The sequence below is a fragment of a genome, unplaced genomic scaffold (assembly GCF_019419815.1).
Source record: "Pyrus x bretschneideri cultivar Hongxiangsu unplaced genomic scaffold, Pyrus_bretschneideri_v1 Contig3, whole genome shotgun sequence".
Classification (NCBI taxonomy): Eukaryota; Viridiplantae; Streptophyta; class Magnoliopsida; order Rosales; family Rosaceae; genus Pyrus; species Pyrus x bretschneideri.
The window spans coordinates 13,629,492-13,652,462 of NW_025999612.1; the positions used below are offsets into that span (position 1 = coordinate 13,629,492).

The window sequence follows — 22,971 nt, forward strand, 5'->3', positions numbered from 1 at the left end:
AACTTCTAGAGAGTTCGACTCGAGAATAACAGAACCAATACCTAAAGAAGCACCCAATTCACAGCCATGAAGTAGCGCCACAGCTTCCGCTATTGTAGCATTAGAAACCCTTAGAGAGTACCTTGCTGCTGCCAAAAACCTACCGCCCGCTACCCTTATCACCACCCCAAAGAAACCCAACTTAGACAACTTAGACAACTTAGACCAGCTAGCATCCACATTGATTTTTGAATAAGGAGAGATAGGATAACACCATCTTGAAACCTGGCCCTCCCGCACATTCACCACTGCCTTTCTGATCCCCGAGTCTTTCACCGTATCCAAGAAGAAATCCATCGCATTGGTTAAAGTCATAAGCACCCTGGTAGTGGTAGGATTAATTGGTACTTGATTAAACACTAAATCACAATGGGCTTTCCAAATAAACCAATAAGTGAACGCAACATAGGACTGAACCCGCTTTCTATTAGCTACAACCCTAAGATTAGAAAACAAAAATGCTTGCAACCACATCACCCAAGATTGAATACCTGCACGATCCACTTTATAGTTTAGAGCACCTCCAAACCAAATAGGATCCACCCAATGACAAAGAAGGAAGAGATGCTCAATTGACTCATCTTGGCAACGACAAATAAGACATAATTTGGAAGGGGATGACCGTCATTTAAAGAAAGCAGCTCTAGTTGACAGGCTATTATGCATCGAGATCCAAAAGAAATGCCAGATCTTTAGAGGCACCTCCCGCTGCCAGATACCTCTCCAACATTCATTTGGGACCAAACAAGCAGTATACTCGGGTCACCGATTGGAGTGTCTCTAATCGCCTCTTGATCTACCGTAGAAAGAAAAGGCTGCAGAAAGCTTAAATCCCACTACCTTAAAACTGGGCATATAAAAGAGTTCACACGTAAGTTTTTAGTGACTGCAACCTCTCCAAGTAGCATAGGGTACCTCGAAGGTAACGATGGCAGCCATCGATCCACCCACACTCGCACATCCTCGCCCCTCATAATTTGCCAATGGGAACCATTTCAAAACAACTCCTTACCTGTGAGAAGACTTGTCCAGGCCCATGAAGCTTGGCCCTCTTTTTGGGCCTTCAAAATGGAACAATGTGGGAAATAACGAGCCTTGATTACTTACGCTCAAAGCGAATTTGGCTCATAAATCAAACGCCAACACTGTTTGGCAAGTAAAGCATCATTAAACTCTTGAAAGTTCCTGAAGCCCAATCCACCCAAATCTTTAAGAAGGCTTAAGACCTCATTTGACACCCAATGGATTTTCCGCACCTCCCCTTTACTTCCCCACCAAAAGCCCGCAACCAAGACATCTAACTCCTGACAAACAATAGCAGGGAATTTAAAAATACTCATAGGGTAGGCGGGAATAGCCCGTACTCTGTTTCCAACCTTGTAGCTTCCCCAATATCCTCATTTTCACTTGGGCCAGGCCACGTTTCTTCGAACGTCACCATATAACAGGAACACCCAAATAAGTGCCCAGATTATCCACCAGAGGAATACCAAGAATGTTACCTAGCTCAACCAAAACATTTGCCCTGAAGAAGACACTTGATTTCTGGTGCCAAAAACTTTCCTTTTGAGCCCTTAAGTCATCAATTAGCCGATACTTCTCCTTTATTTTTGTTATATTAGGTCCCCAATCCTTTTGGAGCTCATCCAACTGAGCAAGTAGGTCCCGAATTTGCATTCCTTGCCTTTTAAACTTGTTACCACTCCAACGTATAAGACCGGAACAGCAATCATTTATCTTTTTCACCCACTGTGACGAAACATCGCCAATCTCCCGCCTAGCCCAACACTTCCGCACCAACTCCTGACACTCCACCTCCTTCACCCAAAAAGCCTCAAACCTAAAGATCTTCCTACCTTTCAATCCTGCTGAATCAGATTAGAAGATGAGAGGACAGTGGTCAGACCCCAAAACCGTCCCATGCGTAACAATTGAGTTAGTACTTACCTTACTCTTCCTTTTTTATTTCTCTCTTTTTCGTCACCATTTTTCATTAATTCATTTCCTCATACACTCATCTTACATCTCAAGCATAAACAATAAAACCAAACTGGCTTTTTAGCCAAAATGGTCAATGAGATTGACATAACTTGTCATTTTGGTTCATGAGATTTGAAATTGATGGAAGGAATCCTTGAGTTTGTCATCAATTTGATCATTTCGTGAAAAATCTATGTTAAATAAAGACCAAAATGATAAAAATACCCTCAATTTAATAAACAATGAGCCAAAATAATTTGACAATTGAGGGTATTTTTTTCTTCTTATTTAAGGGAAATTTTGACCAAAATGATTGATGGTGGACAAACTCAAGAACCAGTTTTATCGATTTTAAATCACATGAACCAAAATGAAGAGTTAAACCAATCTCAATTACCATTTTGACAAAAAGCCAACCAAACCTTAAAAACAAATTGCCACCACCAAAATGGGACTTTCGTAATGCTTATTTATTTATTTATTTAATTTTTTTTTTTAAACAAATGATATTATCTAAACTAAAAGTGGAGTAGTAGACTACTTCAACTTCGAACCATCAACTTGAAATGTCAAAAAAATAGAGTTTATATATATATATATATACACCCGAAAGTCCAATGCCCCTGTTGTGCGTAATGACAAGTCCATAGCTTTCGTGTTTTTCGCAGCCAGCTGACACATGATTCTTGAATCTTGATTTTAGAAAAAAATCTCTCTAAGATGTATACATATAAACTAAATACAATACTTTATATACATATACAGCTAAGGGACTAAATCTAACGCAGTTTGCCATATGTATTACAACCCAATTACCCAAGAGAAGAAAATCTGGATTTATAATGAGAAACTCTGTGATTCTTGATATTACTGGGAAGAGGATTAATGCACGGACGATACTGGTGTTTATGGCGGCAGCAGCTGTCGCCGGTTGCTTTATTGTCTACAATTTTGTGTATCCTTCTGGATTTCGTTATGATGGCTTGGCACAACCCCTCCCCTCCTGCAGAATCACAACCCCTCCGCTTCAGCAGGCGAATACCACAACCCCTCCGCTTCAGCAGGCGAATACCACAGCCCCTCCGCTTCAGCAAGCGAATACCACAAGCCCTCCACTTCAGCAGGCCAGTACGGTACGTAGTCCTCTTAATTCATTACTTATCTCTCCCTAATTAATCCTTTTTACTTTCTACTCCACAAATCAATATGTTTATGGGTTCCTTAGAGATATGCTATTGCAATTTTTGTTTCCTAGACAAAACTTATCTTTATTTAAACATTCAATTAAAACCCAAAATTCAAATCCATTAATATGTAGACAAAGAAATAACATATACTATTTACAACCTATGCCCCAATACACCCTAATTATGTCAATGCATTTTACTAATACCTTCAATAATGATGAAATCCTAACAATAATGATGAAATGTTAAATTTGATCTAAGTTTTTTTCCTTTTTTTTTTGCAAGCTTCTAAAATTCAACTCGCAGGTGCACTGTACTTGATTTATATATGTTTTCATTAAATATATAAAATATTTCCTTATAAAAAATATAAATATATTTCAGAGTCAGTACTTTAATATTTGTAAAAATAATTTACAAGTATTTTTTTCATTTAACCAAATGAAATATGACATCGTTTATCTTAGCAAATGACATTTTTATCTTCAAGTATGTACATTAATTTCATAAAATAATTTACCCGTACCTACATGTGAAATATTGGTAATTAAATTGAACCAAATGACATCTTTTATGTTGTAGTAAATTATTTTGCACATATTATTACATGCTTTAGGCACATTTTATTGTTATTATATATGTGTGGTAAAATAATTTACCTATATATATAATACAGGTAAATTTATTTTGAGAAGATAATATTCTTATATTTTATTGGCAACTAAGAGGCACATTTTGTTTTTATATAATGCTCACATATTTTGAAAAGGGAAAAGTTAAACGAAAAAAATTCCTAATTTTATGCAAATTTGAAAAGCAACTAAGAATTTTTTTAACCAACGATATTATCTACACTAAAGTAAGAGGAGGTGGGTTTAATCTCACAATGATCTAGCAATAAAGTGGTTCAAATTTGCCTTTGGCGAGAATCGAACTTAAGACATCTTACTTATAAGTGAAGAGGAACGTCATTAGACCGTAGTACTAAGTGATAAAATAACTAAGAACTTAAAAAAGGATAAAATTGAAACGAATTCAAACCCTAATATCATATCATTGTGTTATTAATATGCGTTGAAACCATGACATTAAATTTTGTTTTTAATCCGACATAAGTTATTAGGGGTATTTTAGGTATTAAAAAATATGAAATTCTGTGAAGTAAAATTTAATTAAGAAAATTGTTGAGTTGGAGCCTAATCATTGGACTTTTGTTAAGAAAATATAATACGGTGAATTTTAGGTAAAAAATAATAATTTCTATGAATAAAGTCATATTTTCATTAATTAATTATGTTAGCATGTAAGTATGTTTGTGCATATATATAACATGCATGCATGGTTGTGGGTGCATGCAGGGCAACCAACAGGAGGATATGGATCCATTGGACAAAGTTCTGAAAAATGCATGCATGAAGAACAAAACGGTTATAATAACTACGTTAAATGATGCATGGGCAGAGCCCAATTCAATATTTGATCTCTTTCTTGAGAGCTTTAACATCGGAAGCAACACGAAATGGCTGCTTAAGCATTTGCTAGTCATCTGCGTGGACCAAAAAGCATATGCTCGTTGCTTAGCATCACACCCTCATTGTTACTTACTTTACACTCAAGGCGCTAACTTTACCGGCGAGGTATTTTATCTGACTCCCAATTACCTACAGATGATGTGGAGAAGAACCCAGATTTTGTCTTCCATTCTCGACAAAGGCTACAACTTTGTCTTTACGGTATTTTCCTTAGTCCTTCATTTCTTCCAATTTTTGCATACTTTTCCATGAATGAACTATTTAGTGAAATTAATGGACAGGATACCGATATAATGTGGCTTCGAGATCCATTTCCACAATTCTATCCAGATGCAGATTTTCAAATTGCAACCGATCAATTCCTAGCTGATTCTTATAGTTTTGACAATCCTCCCAATTGTGGATTTGTCAATGTAAAATCCAATGATCGAACTATTGGGTTTTACAAATTTTGGTACCTCTCCAAATACACATATCCAGATACGAATGAACAAGAAGTGCTTAATAGGATTAAATTTGATCCCTTCATTGCCAAGATTGGATTGAAAGTGAGATTCTTGGATACAAAATACTTTGGTGGCTTCTGTGAGCCAAGTAAGGATTTTAAACAAGTTTGCACAATGCATGCTAATTGTTGTGTTGGTCTTGAAAACAAAGTGAACGATCTCAAAGCTTTGCTTCAAGTTTGGAAAAATTACATGTCATCGCCTCGTAACGCCACAGGCACTTCACAAGCTTTGTGGACCGTCCCACAAAAATGCAGGTAATTTTAGCCGTCGGTTATGAATCTTCTTCCGTTAAGCCCATTTCTTATGCCAACAATTTTTATAGAGGTGTGTCATCCACATAATCTTTTTTACTTCTCACACATCCTTGTTAATTTTTGTCATTTGATATTCTTTAATTTAGTCGATCTGATGACCCCTTTATATATACCTTTTGCAACCAAATAAAAAAGGTTGTTGCGTTGATGATCAAATATCTTTGAAACTTAAATTTGAGAACCATCCCATGCATGCATGAATCTGACGTGTATAGTCCTATTTTATCACGTATGTTGTTACTTCAGGTAGAAGAAAAGGAGGGTTAAATTCAACGACGGAAATTGCTCCTGCGGATCAAATATATGTCATCTTGCTCATGATTATTATTACAGAACTTATTTTGCAGCAGTTTTTCTTTTTGCAATGTTTATGTGAAGTGAATTAGTGAAAAGAATATACCCTCCATTTATGAATTGTGACAATTTCAAATGTACAAACCAGAAGGGATAGATAAATGCCTATATGTACGTACAAATTCGATTTTATTTACTCACTTATATTGTCTGCTGTCATGTGCATAAGCGTAGTTTAGATTATCAAAATGAAATAGATTAGTAACACCGTTGAGGTACTGACTTTCAAACATTTTTTTCCTCACACTTTAGTAAGAGCAATGTTTAAACAAGATGTTTCAATTCCACGTTTCTGCTACGTTTGCAGCTGCTTGTTGTTTCCTATAGCAGAAGAGTTAGGCCGATGTATTTTCTGGAGACTTAAGGCTGCAAGCTAACATGATCATAGACACCAAACTTGCCTTTCTCCCTTGTTAGAAAAGAATAGGGAAATTTGTCTAAATTCGCCATGCACTGCATCCATCCAACAGGAAGACAAGCATGATGCCCACCAGATGTGCTCTGGTTTAGTTTAGATAAATGATGAACCGCCCTGAGGATTTACGAGTCTGATCAAGCCGTCAACTGGCTTTGCGGAATCGAATCTTGATACGTGTGCCACTTCTTGTATCTCTGGAACCTTGGAAGAATAGCTCTAAGTCGAGGAGCAGTCGTGCAGTTGGAACAGCAACGTCCTCTTAAATCCTTCACACGGTTCAAACAGCATCTGAAATAGAAATCCTTACGTAATGCAGACGGTAAAATGGCATTTAAGCAGTGACGCTTCAACTTGTAGGATGGAGGGGTGGATGGAGAGAGAATAGCTAACAAAAGGAACTTACAGATACAGCAGATTGCAGTGCGATCATTGCACTCGAGATTTGCACAGTTTCTATGCCTTAACTCACTGACTTGTGAACCACATGTATAGCACCTAGCGAATGTATTATTCTCTGGATCTTCATGTATGCTTGCTTTAGTCGTGGCTTCATGCTTGTAGGCAGGCGGTGGGAGAGAGAGACGAGAGTCAAATACGAACAAATTACCAATCCACTGGACAGGACCTTTATTCTCCAGATAATGATAAACACCTTGCTTTAATGTGTATAAATGTTGAAAGCCCTTTTGTCTGGCATATGAAATAAATTACAACTAAATGTCCAAAATAAGAAAAGCAAGAGAAGAAGATAAAGAATTGATTCCAACATCACAACCACGATCCGTTCCATCACAAATTTTCCCATTACTCATGCAGTACAATCATCAATATACATTGCAAAGGCTGGCGGGTTACCTTAGGATTGTGGAATATACATCGCAACGGATACCTCCAGTGCAATACATCAATATATCTGTTTTTTATTTATCAACATTTCCTAATGGATCTGCAGCAACGACCTGAATAAGCACTAACAGAGACAGAAAGTAGTATGTTCACATTCGTCACCAGAAAATGAAGTTTCTACTGCCTTCAGAACATATTAATGCCTAAATTTTCGTATATAAAACAGTAGACTGCGACCTTCACTATATACTACCGCAAAAGTGTTGCTTGACTACAAACCATGGAACCTCCTAACTGCTGACGTGCCTGATCTTAATCTCCATACCAAGGCATAAACCTTCACATCAGAACTTCATTTCAAACCATTACACATCAATATCAATACGTCTGTGGGACTTCTGCACAGCTTTTTTGTTTTACAGAAACAACACTACTTCAACCATCATACTATGGCTACAAACAGAATGTCTCCAGATGTAACATATTGTTGAACTAAAAGTCACGTACCTCTGGTTGCGAAAACCCAAACGAAGTGCTCCTAAAGCAGTCCATATCAGGTCGCCGAGCCCCTTCAAAATGATTAATATCCCACTCATAACCTGATTACAAGCAATGACAAAATCTTCAAACTTCTGTGGCTGAAATTATGAACACAATTATTATATGGCTGACGTAGAAGCTACACAAATAACAAGACTTGCATGCGCAATTATACATTAGAAACATGACCAAGGCAACATATCAAACAACACAAGAAGAAACGACAGTGCTAAACAAATCTAGCCATCAAGGACTGTTCAAATGTACAGTTATGAACAAGTCTACATTGAACACTCAAAATTTTGAAGGGAATTGCCGGATTAACGATAAGAGGAAAATCATTTAAAAATAAAAGGCTCAGAAGTAACATACCATTTCTCACCTCCAATAAAATATGGTTTCTTTTAAGATCGTCATTTGACGCATCACTAGTTGTATTCACTGCTTCCAATCTCTTTCTTCATTCAGATGGAGATAGAGGTGTTGCTCGCATTGAAGGGTCCAGCAAAGGAAGATGTGAAATACTTCCTTCTAACTGGAAGCGGGGGTGATATATGTTATGATATCAGCGACAAGATGTAGAAGAAAAAGAAGAAGTTCTATTGGGGGCTTGCCTGAACCAGTGACGGCCTATACCGCAATGGCCACTTGTTGCTGCAGAAACCTGCACTAGGATGCCGGAAAATCTCTCGTTTCCTCTTAACCATTCAAAATATGCAAGTGCAGCTCTCGACAGCCCACTGTACTTAACACATGCACAACACAGGATATTAAACACACTTCTTATTTGTTTGTCTTGCAGTAATATGTATGGTTCATGAATTCGGTTCACTTGTACATACAAACCGGCTGTGGAACAAACATCCTCTACAGAGAATTTCTGCTCATAAACATTAGTACATTACAAATACAAAGCAATATGCTAAGATAGATTATAACATTGTATAAGCATTTCATTCGTTCATTCCACTGATTTCATAAGCAAACATTACAAACAGAAAGCAATAAATACCTGTGCATTATCCCTTGTTCATTCAGATATATCCGCCCACGTATGTTGAGACCCTCTTCGAAAGAGAGATGCTTGGCCGCCTCCGCCTCCGCGTCTTTGATCATTACGAAATGGTAGAAATTCACCACCACCCATTCGTTATCCTCTCCCCTGCTTTCGTAGCTGCACTTGCATTGCAAGCCAATGCCCGCACGACGTCCGCCTATCCGTTTGCTTCTTTCTGGTAACCAAACGCATTGTCTTCGTCTTGTCTTTGCCTCTGCTGGTTATGCTCGTTGTGATTAGAGAAAGAAAGGCAAGCTGTTTGGCGGCGGAGGAGCAGACTGGGAATTCAAAAGAACCTTTCCTTCTTCTGCCCACCAAAGCAATTTGAGTAACTGTGGAGCTCGACGCACGGATATTACCGCCGGCGCCGGAAAACACCCTCTCATATTTTCTCTCTCCGTATCTGTGCAGTCTGAGCAGTGAGTGATTACCGTGGGACTGGATGAATGGAGACTCCGACAGTGTATTCCATTTGACACGCCGTCGTATTACAGTTGCTTTTATCCAGCCCAAAGAATATAGGCCCAATTCAGACGAGTCAAGGCCCAATACTAACGGCGTTGTATGGGCTTAAAATGACCCAAGAAAAAGAAAATACAAAAAATAGTATTCAACTTTACTCCGGCAAGTAAAGTGACTCAATCTAAAAATTAGGTCGATAGATTTCGTTATCTGAAATTTGTTCTTGTTGGGGCGCAAAATAAAAAAAACCCTAACCGTAGTGGTGTTGCAATCAGATCATCCGATTTGGAAAATCAGAGGATGGGGGCGAGTCGGAAGCTCCAGGGCGAGATCGACCGCGTTCTCAAGAAGGTCCAAGAAGGCGTCGACGTCTTCGATAGCATTTGGAACAAGGTTTGTAGCTTCTTCTACCTTCCTCCGCTTGCTTACAAAAACGCAAATTCCAACTGATAAAACGACTGATGCTTGTTTGTGTGCAATGCGATTAGGTTTACGATACGGACAATGCGAACCAGAAAGAGAAGTTTGAGGCCGACCTCAAGAAGGAGATTAAGAAGCTCCAGAGGTACAGGGACCAGATCAAGACTTGGATTCAATCCAGTGAAATCAAGGATAAAAAGGTTTTATCTTTTTATTTTTGATATGCAATTTTGAATTTTTCTACCTTCGTTTGTACTCGTTGATTTTGGACGTGACAATTTATTCATTTTTTGATACATGTTGACGTAGGTCAGTGCCTCTTATGAGCAGGCTCTGGTGGATGCTCGCAAACTCATTGAGCGCGAAATGGAAAGGTTCAAGATATGTGAAAAGGAGACAAAAACAAAAGCATTTTCTAAAGAAGGATTGGGCCAACAACCTAAAACCGTAACTACTTATCCTATCTGTTTCTTTTCATTTGCGCCTAGTTTTTAATCAATTCATGATTTTTGTTCTTTGGTAATACCATTGTGGCAATGCTCATGATAATGTGAATCGAATTGCCAACTGTGTAATTCCTTTTTTATGATAGGATCCGAGGGAGAAGGCCAAATCAGAGACAAGGGATTGGATAAACAACGTGGTATGTGAAACAAAAGCTTTTTCTTGAAGTCTGTTATTACCTACTTCTGCTGCCTTAAAAAGCCTGTGACTGTATAAAACAGTGTGGTTTAAGATGTCTGCTGCGTTTGTAGTTTAAATTATGTCAATATTTCATTTTATTGCATGACCCATGTTTAATTGATGTATAAGTTTTGGCTTGTGTGTGCTCATGTCTGATATATATTTAATTATATGTACAATGGTAATGGATGGTTGTTAAAGGGGAACTGGAGTTTGTTAATTGATTGATGGTAGCCATTGATGCTTTGGTGCCACTGATTATCTTTATTGAAGTTTTATACTTTTGTTGTTCCTTTTTTTTTTCTTCCAGTTATGCTTTAGATCACATTTGTTTCTTATGTCATTATAACTTGACAATAATGGTTTTAAATATCACATTTGATGTGATCAGTTTTACAAGTTATGTATTGGAAATTATCCATTATCACTCAGTGAGTATTTTTGGTGTTTCATTGTGTTGAGAAGGTTGGGGAGTTGGAATCTCAGATTGACAGCTTTGAAGCTGAGATTGAAGGGCTATCTTTCAAGAAAGGGAAGGGCAGACCACCCAGACTGGTAGGAGAAAGAAACCTGCATTCTTAGGAAACATGTAGTTTTTCTGCATCCTTTGACAAATATTTTTTAATTTGTCTCGCAGACCCATCTAGAGACATCAATTACTCGGCATAAGGCTCATATAATGAAGTTAGAACTGATCTTGAGGCTATTGGATAATGATGAGCTGAGTCCTGAGCAGGTCAATGATGTTAAAGACTTTTTGGAAGACTATGTGGAACGCAATCAGGTTTATTGTGCTCTGAATTTTATATTTGTTTTTTTTTTTTTTGAGTATTTATAAATATGCATATAGAACATTCTCAATCATGGTCATGTATTGCTTTTGAATTACCTATGTCAGACTTTTTTTTTATTTTGTTATGTTAATTTTTAGGAGGATTTTGATGAATTTAGTGAAGTTGATGAGCTTTACAACACCTTACCATTGGACAAGGTGGAGTCCCTTGAAGATCTGGCCATTATTCCTCCTGGTCTTATCAAGGTACTTTTTTCGTTTTTGTTTTGCTGAATGCAATTTCTATTTAAGGTTCTTATATTCAGTTGGAGGTTGTAGTTATTTAATTTTTCATTACATTTGGAAACGTATCTTGTTAGTTGAGATAGACGTGAAAAAGAGAGAAATGGTTAACAAAGTCTTTTTATTACGAAGTAAATATTTGCTTATACATTTGTTGATCCCTTATTGAATATATAGCCACTTTGTAAGATGCTAGTTAATATGTTTTTTTATTATTTATTATTTTTTTTTTAAAAGAATCTCAACTTAAGTGTTATTCATTTTGTACAAGTTATCCTGGTACCATAGAGGAATGGATGAAAAATTGGAAAGTAGATGGCTTTTATGGCCTTCCTTATGCCGCACCAGTAGGGATGTGCATGTAACGTTATATTTAGATTCCAGGTTGTCTTCATCTTTGTTAATGGAGTTCTTAGTTGGGACATGTGGTTGACTCATCTAAACCTATTCCTAGTTGTTTCTTTAAGTTTACAAATCAATTCTTTGCTTATCAATTTTGTTGTTTTGCCATTTGGATTCCATTATCTTTCATGGTATCATATATTTTTTAGTATTTTAATGACCATGTCAAAACCCAGTTTAATTTTTTGTTTTTGGGGGGCAGGGTGCACCGATGCTTGGCTTGAAGATTAATTTGGCACCACCCGCATCTCCACTGCCTGTATGTCCTCAAAATCTTGAGTGAATGGTACTTGAATAAGTAGGTAGTTGTATACTTGAATCCGTATGGGTTCTGTTAAGGGAATTGAAGTTTGCTTCTTTAGTTTTTGATAAAAACAATTGCATTCATATTTGGTGTGATGCTGCAGAGTGCTGTTAAGATGTGTTTGTAGTAGACATTTATATAACATATCTACGGGGTAATCGTTTCTTTTTATTCTTTTAGTTGATTTTAAATCAAAATTGGTAATCAATTGAACTGACCATTGATTTAAAGGAAGTTTAAATTGAATGAGAAAGTCTTTTCCCTCAGGTTTTTCTATTAGAATTTTTTAGAATTTGGAGATATGTTGATGACCTCTGCTTCCTTTCTGTAAGATGCTGTCCGATGTTACTGTACTAAAGGTTGGTTTTTCTTTTCCAGCCCGCTGCTACTTCTACTAATCAGCAGAGTGTTTCTGTCCAAGAGCCAGTTGAAGATACAGTTTCCCAGGACAGTAATGCTGATAACGTTCCTAGAACTCCACCTCCTAGAAGTGGTGCGCTTTCATCTTCTCCTGCATCAACACCAACTGGGAGTCATGCAACTCCTGTCTCTGCAAGTGTTCCAACTCATAATCTGCCCAGTGTGCCTAGTGTTTTGGCCATTCCAGGTTCAAATGCTGTTCGGGGTGTCACAGAGAATGCAGGGGCTGCTAATTCTTCATCTCCTGTAAGTTTGTCTGCTTCTGTGAAGGAAGAAGAGTCAGCAAGCTTCCCTGGCCGTAGACCATCACCATCTCTTTCTGATGCTGGACTTGTAAGGGGCATCAGTCGAGGTGGCTTCTCTGCCCCAATTCCATCCAGTATCCCTGTTAGCTCTAGCAATGTGTCTCCTAGTAATAGTGCCCTTGGTGCAGTTCCTTCAGTTTCTGATGTGACCAAGAGAAATATATTGGGAGCTGATGAGAGAATTGGGAATAGTGGCGTGGTGCAGCCACTTGTTTCCCCTATAACTAACAGACTGATCTTGCCTCAAGCTGCCAAGGCTAGTGATGGAAGTACTCCAGTTGATTCTAGTAATGCTAGTGAGGCTGCTATACCTGGCAGAGCATTTTCTCCTTCTATTGTCTCTGGCATGCAGTGGAGGCCTGGAAGTTCCTTTCAAAACCAAAATGAAGCAGTATGTAACTTTTCACTAAGGGTTTCTTCTATCTTTATCTCTCTATTTGCCATACTCTTTATTAATTTCCAGTTTTATACGTAGGTTGCATAGCCTTGTGCTACCTCGAATGTATACCATTTGTAGAATTGAAAATATGCTTTTGTTTTGCGGCTTTGCCATTATTTCTATTCTTTATCTGACTGCATTATCGGATTCAAATTTTATGGACTAGTTAAATTTTGTGAAATTTTAAGTTAGTTTACCAAGTTTCAGGGGATATTTCGTGGAAGGACTGAAATAGCACCCGATCAGAGGGAGAAATTTTTGCAGCGGCTCCAACAAGTGCAGCAACAAGGTCACAGTACCATTCTTGGCATGCCTTCTCTTGCTGGTGGAAATCATAAGCAATTTTCTGCACAGCAAAACCCACTTTTGCAACAGGTATTGTACCTTTTTTAGAATCAGCTGTTGGTTGTGTTTCTTCTGATTCAGTGAAATGTGGACAAATCTAATTCATATCATGCGGTCATCGAAAGAGATTGATATTTTTTCCCCCACAAGAATCTCTCTGGCTGCACTTTGTTGGTCATCCAATTCATTGCGCATTGCTTTAGTTAATATCATGCATAATAATATCCATCATTTATTACTGAATAAGATATGTTAGTTTGGTGCAAGAGTTATTGTAGATGACATTTGATTATATGTGCAGTTTAATCCTCAAAACTCATCTGTATCTTCTCAAGCTGGCCCTGGACTAGGAGTACAGCCCCCAGGTCTTGGTACTGTTGCACCTACCACCTTACAGCAGCAGCTAAATTCTATCCATCAACAGTCTAACCAACAGGCATTGATGTCGGGTGGACCAAAAGAAACTGGTAATCTCCATTGTAAATTCAGTTTACGATATTGTTCTGATGTTCTATTTTCCCTTTTTTTATTTATGCTATCTTATCATGACTCTTTTATTTATTTTTTCCACCAAGAAGTGAAAAGACTGAATTAAATACAGAAAACTCAAATACATAGAATTCTTTTGTAATGAAAAAATTCAGGATCAATAAAGAGTGGCAGTTTCTTGTCCAAACCCACACTACTCCAAACTCTTGGGATCAAATTTAAAAAGTAGCGTACTGTACTGATCAGCCCAGTGTAACATGTAACATGGGTGCACTACCATCAAAACTGAATGATCTGGTTTATTTGATGCAGATGCAAGTCATCCAAAAGTTGAGGAACAACAGCAACAACAGAATATACCTGATGATTCTACTGCGGACTCTACTAGTTCCGGACTCGTAAAGAATCTAATGAATGAAGATGACTTGAAAGCCTCATATGCAATTGATTCTCTGGTATGAATATTTTCTTGATTACTATATTATGATTTGTTGCCAATATTTTTTATCTTCTGTATGATTTTTAACTAGTTATTGCAGAAAATTCATTTTAGTGTAGAGCTGGTAGTAAATCGTTATCATTGTAAGTTGTATTATTTTCTTCAAAAAATTTAGGGTGGTACTATTCACACACCTATTTTTACCTCTCACCCACCCCTATTAATTTTTGGCTGTCGGATCGAATGAATTGAAGAAGATCAATGGACAAAATTTAACAAGAGTGTGTAGGAGGTAAGAAGGGTTGTGTGAATAGCACTACCCAAAATGTAAAGGCAGAGGAAGATGAACAGGTTGGCTACTCTCTGTACTGCCTGCCCAAGTGGAATACAGAAAAGGACAGGCAAAAAAAAGTTGTGTCAACTTCCTTTATTCCTAAACGCTCTCCATGTCACATAGCATTCTTACCAACTTATTTGCTCTCTATATGATTGTGGTGTGCATCATAAATATTTTAATTTATTTGTGGAAGGATGGATGTCCCCACTTGGTGGGAAAAGGCTTTGTTGTTGTTGTTGTTGTGGAAGGATGGATGTGGGATGTGGCTTGATATGTGTTACTGAATCTTATTTTTTGAAGGCTGGAGTTTCTGGCTCTTCAACAGAGCCAGCTCAAGTACCACGAGATATTGATCTCTCTCCTGGGCAACCTTTACAATCCAATCAACCTTCTCCTAGCCTTGGCGTTATTGGCCGAAGAAGTGTTTCTGATCTTGGTGCAATTGGTGATAACCTTTCTGGATCAACTGCTAATTCTGGGGTATTGCATGATCGGTTGTATAATTTGCAGATGCTTGAGGCTGCTTACTACAAACTTCCACAACCCAAAGACTCAGAACGTGCAAGGAGCTATACTCCAGTATGGACCTGATTATTTTTATCATTTGATCTCCCTTTTACTGTGAATAAGAGTCGAGGTTTTTTTTAATACTCGTCTTCATTCGTTTTGCCATCAACAGAGGCACCCTGCAATAACACCTCTAAGCTACCCCCAAGCGCAGGCACCTATTGTTAATAATCCTGCCTTCTGGGAACGGTTAGGTCTTGAACCATATGGCACTGATACCCTGTTCTTTGCATTTTACTATCAGCAGGTACTTTTTATAAATTGAGTTACATTCAATGTCGTATGGTAGAATCACTATAAAGTATAAACTTGTGCCCATATTCATTATTGTCTGCAGAACACTTATCAGCAATATTTGGCGGCAAAAGAACTGAAGAAGCAATCTTGGAGATACCATAGGAAATATAACACTTGGTTTCAACGGCACGAGGAGCCAAAAGTTGCCACAGATGAATATGAACAGGGGACGTATGTGTACTTTGACTTTCATATTGCAAATGATGATCTACAACACGGATGGTATGTTTTATTTATCCTTTAGTTTCACATTCGAGTTTCTTTGTGTCGTCGTACTTGGTGTTGGGGAGTCTTAAGTAGCCAGAATTGAGCTCCTCGCCCCCTCTTTTGCCCAAGTTATTTGAGCGTTTGAGGGACTAGGAGGGGGCACGATTTGATTATTTGAGAGATTTTAAATGCTATAGCTTCTATTATTGTTAGGAAATATTTTTGTGAATATCGCGTTTAAGAATGGGAAAAACAAAACTAAGCGGAAATGAAAAACAAAATAACCAAGACAAATAACTCCAAAAATTAGCGTGGTTCGGCTGTATGTGCCTATGTTCATGGGGCAGCAATAACAATCTTTCACGATATTAATAATGAGTACTACGGATAATCTTGTCAATGAAAAACCTGAAAGAACAAGCATAAGAAATACACAATCTGTTTTCTTTTCACACTTTGCCCTTCTCTCACTCTGGCTCCTTGAGTGATATACAACCTATTGTTTTGCTCAGATTCATAACTACTGTAATAGCCCTTTATAAAGACAAACTTCAATAAAGATTACTAATCCTAATTGGATTCTCCAATCGAGAAAGCCAACTCCAATTAGGAAAACAACTTCAGTTGGGTAAACAACTCCAATTGGGAAACTACTCTAATTGGGAAAACCACTCAAATTCGGAAATCAAGTTAATCCTATAAATCCTAGTAGACTTAGTGTTAAAATTTTGACTCCCTCTAGATCTTACTCTTTGATGTATCTGTCAATAGATTAAAACATAGCAAAAAAGAGAAAACTAGAAACACACAAGATTTATACTGGTTCGATCGAACTTTTGCCTACGTCCAGCTGTGATTTCTCTGGGTAGAGAAATCATGGCTTATTTGATTAATAATAGAGATTACAGTACTCTTGCAAACCCTAAACTAATCCCCCATAAACTCTCTCGACTGTATCTAGCTTTCTCTCTCAGATATTTCTGCCTTGCCGCACCCTGTTTATATGTATGGGGTTCAGCTCACATGCCCCTTTACAGATTATATTTTATATTCCAAGTGGAAACTAGGATTCTTTCCTAGTCCTTTTAGGAGAAGAATCGTTGCACCCTTTGTTTCCCTAAAACAATCATAAACGAAAAAGGACACTATTTGATGAGCCAAAAATCCTAACAATCTCCAGCTTGGTGAGTTAAACAAAGTCTTGATCGTTGCACCCTAGAGTATCTTTGAACTTTCTTGAAGCAGCTCTGGAAATCTTCAAGAACCTTCACCTTGACAATCTTCTTCTTGCCTTATTGCACCTTAAGTGAGGAGGTGTTCCACCTTAATCAATCAACAAGATTGATCAGGTTCAAGCAATGCTTGAACTTCTTGGCCGACACTATCTTCATAAGGAAATTTGTGGCATTGTCGTTTGTCTGAACTTTTTCAACCCAAATCTCCTTATACTCCATCCTATCTCTGATTCTATGATACCTTGCTTCAATGTGCTTTGATCTTCCATGAAAAACCTGATTCTTTGCCAAGTGAATGGCACTTTGACCATGACATTTTAGCTTCAGATAATCCTGAGTGGTTCCCATTTGACTTACTAAGCCGCTAAGCCAAATTGCTTGCTTTCCAGTTTCGGCCAAAGCAATATACTCTACCTCTGTGGTCGACAAAGCTGTAATTGGTTGCAGAGGTGCCCTTCAATTGATTGGTCCTCCTATGCATGGAAAGACATAACCAGAAGTTGACCTTCTCTTGTCCAAGTCCCCTGCAGAATCGGCATCCACATATCCCAATGCCTTTGCATTTTCTTTTTGCTTCTCAAATATAATTCCTTGTCGCCAAGAACCCTTCAAATAACCCAAAATCCACTTGACTGCATCCCAGTGTTGCTTTCTTGGATTTGACATGTACATGGAAATGACATTGAATGTTTGAGCTATGTCGGGTCGATGCATACCATTGTATATATGAGGCAATCCATGACATTAGCATAAGGCACCGTCTCCATTGCTTGTTTCTCCTATTTGGACTTAGGACATTATTGTCCGCTTCATCTGAAGTGAGCTGCCAAATGAGTAGAAGCTACATTTGCTTTTTGCATGTTGAACTTCTCAAGAGCCTTCGCAATATACTTCTTCTGTCATAGCACTTATCCAACTATATTGCTCGTCACTTGCTATGGCTTCTTGATAAGTAGTTGGATCTCCTTGATAGCATAATTAACTTCGTCTTGGTCAAACCCAAACCTATATGGTTTCTTCTTGTTTTGATGGGGTTTGTCCAGTGATATGCATCTTCAGAATACGGGTTTTGTGGGTTGGATTTTGAACCCCTTTGGATGTTTGGTGGATTGGAGTGCCTTAATTTGCCTTGTTTCTTGTTCCATCTGATTCCTAATTGGTGAACAATGTTGATGCTCGTCTTCTCCAAAATCATTAGATTCGACACCTTGCTCAATTGGCTCCACCTGAGCTTCATCTTTCGGTTTTATTCAGAGGCATGATTGTCTCATCAAAGACAACATCTTGATCGACAACCTGGTTGATATCCCAAAGCTTGATCCCTCACTCCTCAAAACCTAAGAATAAGCAATGTGCAGACTTAGGTCTGAGCTTGGACCTTTCATCACTTGTGAAGTGTCATGTCTTCCTACTTATAGTAATTGGCAAACTCATTACTTGTACACTCACCTTCATTGTCACTTCTCAGGTACTTGATCTTACTTTCAATTTGATTTTCGGTTTCTGTCTTCCATTCCTTGAACTTTTCAAAAACCTCAGATTTCTGCTTCATGAAATAAACCTAAACTTTTGTAGAAAATAAAAGTAACAAAATACCTAGCTCGACCATTGGATTTATTTGGTGCAGGCCCCAAACATCTGAGTGAACATGGTCGAGTTGCTCGTTACTTTGGTTATTTGCAGTGTTACTTGCGAATGATACCTTTGTTTTTCGAGAACACAATATTTACAAAAGTCCAGCGTGCAATGTGACACGCCTTTCAATAGGCATTTCTTGTGCAATTCTTGCAACCCTTTCTGACTAATGTGCCCTAGCCTATGATGCCAGAGTTCAGTCTTTTCTTCTTCACTCTGCTTTATGGAAACGGCTGCTTCCCCATCTATCGTAGTCCCAATTAGCTTGTCCGCGTATTGTTTTGTAGGTCACCTTTCTTGTGCAACCCTTTGGTTGCCTTGAGGCTTCTTGCTTCATAACTGTACCCATAGTCGGTATTGTCTAAAGTACTAAGGAAATTAAATTCTTCTTCACTCTTAAGGATATATTTGACATTCCCTTAACTCGATCACTCCATCAAACATTCTGATTTTACAGTGTTGGTTCCTTATAGGACATGGTGAATTGTCCCCCAGTAAAACTTCTTTGCTGCTAGCCTCTTTGTAAGTGCACACATATGGAATGTGCATCCAATATCCAAAATCCAACTTGTGAAAGTCTTGGAGCTTGATGTTACTAAAAGAAGCTCCCTGTCACTTTCTTGCTGGGTGATTGACTTGTTGAACCTGAGTTACATCTTGGCATTCTTCCAATGATCGGGAGAACACATTCGAAGCAACCTTTTTTCCGTTTTGTCTTTTTGGATTTTGACCTACTCCTGTTGTTGCTATTCTTCCTGTCTTTTTCTATTCCCTCTCCTTGCCTTTGGCATAAGGGACTTGAGAGCTCTCAGTTATATCATCTAGTATAGCATACGACTGAAAGGCTTGAATTACGTCTTCAAGCTTTAGAGAATACTTTCCAAACATTAGGGTTCGAAAGTCCTTGAAAGACGAAGGTAGAGATCTTAGCAAGATGATTGCCATATCATGGTCTTTGTAAGTTTCTGCAACCTTCTCAAGATTGACTATGTAATTCTGAAACCTACATACGTGATCTTCAATATCATCTCCTTCTCCTAGTCAAAGCCTAAATAGTTCATCCTTGAGAAAAAGTTTATTGGATACGGCTTTGCCCATATAAACGTTCTCCAACATGTCCCATGCTTCTTGAGCTGCATCTTTTCTGTGACGTAGGACCAACTGATCTCGTGAGACGGATCTCAAAGGAGCTCTTGATCTTTTTGAGAACCTTGGTCCATGCCTCTGCTGTCATGGTCGTAGGCTTCCCAACAATGAGTGCATCATCCAAATCCTGCTGCATGAGTACGTTCTTCATCATCCTTCGCCAATTCGTGAAGTCATCATTGCCATCAAAAGGTTTTAATGTAGGTCCTAGATCTGCGATCGCCTTTCCTTTTGACATCGTAGGCCACCTTGAACCAAGCTCTCGATACCAATTGTTAAAATTTTGACTTGCACTGGATCTTTGCTTTTTGATGTATTCGGCAATAGACTAAAACTTAGCAATATAGAGAAAACTAAAAACACCCAATGTTTATACTCTTTGGCAAAACTTTTGCCTACGTCCTGTTGTGATTCCTTTGGGTAGAGAAATCACAGCTTCTTGATTAAAATATAGATTACAATACTCTTGCAAATCCTAGAACTAATCCCTCGAAACTTGCTTGGCTATCTCTGGCTTTTTCTCTCTCACATGTTTCAGCCTTGCCAAGCCCTATTTATATGTTTAGGGTTCGGGTCACATGCCCAATTACATATTATGTTTCCTATTTTAAGTGAAATAGGAAATTGCACTACCCTTCCAATTCCAAATAGACTTCTAGGATTCCTAATCTAAATTGAATAAGGAAACTAAGATTCTTTTCTAGTCCTTTTAGGAGAAGAATTGGTGCATCCTTTGTTTTCCTAAAACAATCCTAAACGTAAAAGGACAATTATTGACGGGCCAAAAATCTTAACACTTGGGACAACTTATAATTGGTTGGAAAAACCCAACAATCTCCCCCTCTAGACCATGAGAAAGGTATACCAAAATAGGTTCCACCTCTTGATCAAGCTCCCATTGATTGAACTTTTGATATCTAGGCTTCCTTGATCGAAGTACTCATGACTAGACTCCCCCTGATCGAAGTACTCATGACTAGACTCCTCCTGATCGAACATCTCTTGACCAAACTTCTCTTGACCAGGCTCAAGCTAATCAGAAATCTAGTCATTGGTAAGGACAATTATAGACCTCTTCGCCAAAAAGCATCGCTCGTCTTCATCTTGGTCTAATCAGACATACTTGCTAGTTTGCTCTTAACACCTTCAATAAAGCATGTCTTCCACTCTTGATTTCTATGTAACACAGTTGGAGTGGGTGAGTTTCGTCATAGTGCTAATCGCACCTTCCATTCAAAACGGATATCAGCCAAATAGGGTTGTGATACCACTTGTTGTGAATATCGCATTTAAGAACGCGAAAAACAGAACAAAGTCAGAAATTGAAACAAAACAACCAAGACAAATAACACTAAGAATTAACGTGGTTCGGCTATATGTGTCTTCAATAAGGATTACTAATTCTAACTGGAATCTACTCATGAATTCTTCTCAATTGAGAAGCCAACTCCAATTGGGAAAACAACTTCAATTTGCTAAACAAGTCCAATTGGGAAAACCATTCCAGTTGGGAAAACCACTCCAATTGGGGGAAAATTCCAATTGGAAAATCAACTTAATCCTCTTAGGACTATAATTCCTAATAGACTTCTCATCATGGGCTGGAAAAATCCAACATATACATCTCAAGAAAAAGGGTTGTGTTCCGTTTGCTTCCCATTTGTGTTAAATTTACATTTATGGTTTTGGGGTTTGTTTGTTACAGCACACGGACAATCATACTTGTTATGGAAAACCAATCAGTTAATGTGCTTGACATTTTTGTTTGCATTGATGACATGACGTATTTAACTGTGATTATATGTTTTGTTGTGGTACGGTACGGTACAGGTGCCAAAGGATCAAAACTGAGTTCACTTTTGAATATAACTATCTTGAAGATGAGCTTATCGTATAGAAGATGCTGAGAGGATGCTACAACGTTGAGCCTAAACCCCTCATGGTATTTGACATAGAAAAATGATGACATTGAGCTTAACTGCTTCGCATAGTTCATTTGGGGGAACTTTTGATCCCTTTTATTAAACGGTTCGGCCTTTTGTTCTGTGCAGGTTAGGTTATTTCGTAAGAATGGGCCTGGAAACTTCCTCCTTTCGGCTCTGCTTCTTGACCGCGTACAGCTTAGGTTTAATGTTATTGGCCGTATCTAGTTTTCGTGAAAAATGAAATTTTTTGAACATTTCAAATTTTATTGGTACATGCATTCAAAAAAAAGTTCTATAAGCTTTTCCTAACCAGTTGGACCAATTATTCAAGTCCCGTAAGCACTTTTTACGGATTTTTAATGTGGAGAAATAGAAAAATAAAAAAAATACTGGTGGCGATCACAAGTGATATTTGAGATCTGAAAAATTCGTTAAAACTCAATACCAATTTATTGATAAGTTTATCGATGACTAAAAGGAAGGCAAAGTAGGCTCATGATCGCTACTGCAAAAACTAGCAAAATCGATCTAAATTAATGACATATGGCTTATGGTATTCTTAAATTTAGAAAAATTTGCAAGATGTTTTGGAATACTTTTTAAAAAAGGTTTTATAAGTTCTTCTGAAGTATTTGGACCATTTATAAAGACTCTTTTAAGTATTATGGATTCGGAAAAATCATTGAGAGGCCAACATAGATTACTGAGGAGCTTATAGATCAATCGAAATGATACAGATCACTATTCTAAGGATTTTCGATCCAAAATTATGATTTGTAGCTCACAGTTTTCATGAAAAATGCAAATTTTGATCATTTGGTATTTTTTTGGTATACACAAAGAAAGTACTATAAGCTCTTGGGAAGTAGTTGCACCGGTGTTTATGACTCATAACTAGATTTTATGGATTCTTAATGTGGTGAAATAGAAAAAATAAATAAACACTGATGTAGAGCGAAAATGATATTTAATATCTAGAAAAATCATTAAGAGCCCTACACAAGTTATTCAGAAGCTTATTGATCAATCAAAATGACAAGAGAATAGGCTTACGATCACTAG

General features: G+C 37.8%; 2 protein-coding genes and 1 pseudogene across 4 annotated transcripts; 2 read left to right on the forward strand and 1 right to left on the reverse strand.

Annotated features, from left to right (window-relative positions):
- Positions 1-2,819: 2,819 nt before the first annotated feature.
- LOC103946865 (uncharacterized protein At4g15970) lies at positions 2,820-6,069 on the forward strand. Its single transcript, XM_009357670.3, has 4 exons — positions 2,820-3,152; positions 4,565-4,939; positions 5,020-5,501; positions 5,808-6,069. Exons 1-4 carry the CDS (start codon positions 2,862-2,864, stop codon positions 5,809-5,811), a joined length of 1,152 nt encoding a protein of 383 aa, XP_009355945.1. The 5' UTR covers positions 2,820-2,861; the 3' UTR covers positions 5,812-6,069.
- Positions 6,070-6,217: 148 nt separating this feature from the next.
- On the reverse strand, positions 6,218-9,162 carry LOC103948106 (annotated as a pseudogene).
- A 269-nt stretch (positions 9,163-9,431) lies between these two features.
- On the forward strand, positions 9,432-22,231 carry LOC103946866 (general negative regulator of transcription subunit 3). Of its 3 annotated transcripts, none has more exons than XM_009357675.3 (17): positions 9,432-9,631; positions 9,727-9,858; positions 9,989-10,105; positions 10,251-10,301; positions 10,808-10,897; positions 10,980-11,126; positions 11,274-11,381; positions 12,022-12,078; positions 12,502-13,239; positions 13,495-13,662; positions 13,934-14,099; positions 14,434-14,576; positions 15,198-15,476; positions 15,577-15,711; positions 15,802-15,983; positions 21,815-21,926; positions 22,036-22,231. In XM_009357675.3, exons 1-16 carry the CDS (start codon positions 9,539-9,541, stop codon positions 21,879-21,881), a joined length of 2,673 nt encoding a protein of 890 aa, XP_009355950.2. In that variant the 5' UTR covers positions 9,432-9,538; the 3' UTR covers positions 21,882-21,926; positions 22,036-22,231. The 3 variants fall into 3 exon arrangements, with proteins under 3 accessions (XP_009355950.2, XP_009355951.2, XP_009355949.2); XM_009357674.3 differs by having other exon boundaries at positions 9,433-9,631; positions 9,968-10,105; XM_009357676.3 differs by lacking the exon at positions 12,022-12,078 and having other exon boundaries at positions 9,968-10,105.
- The last annotated feature ends 740 nt before the right edge of the window (positions 22,232-22,971 follow it).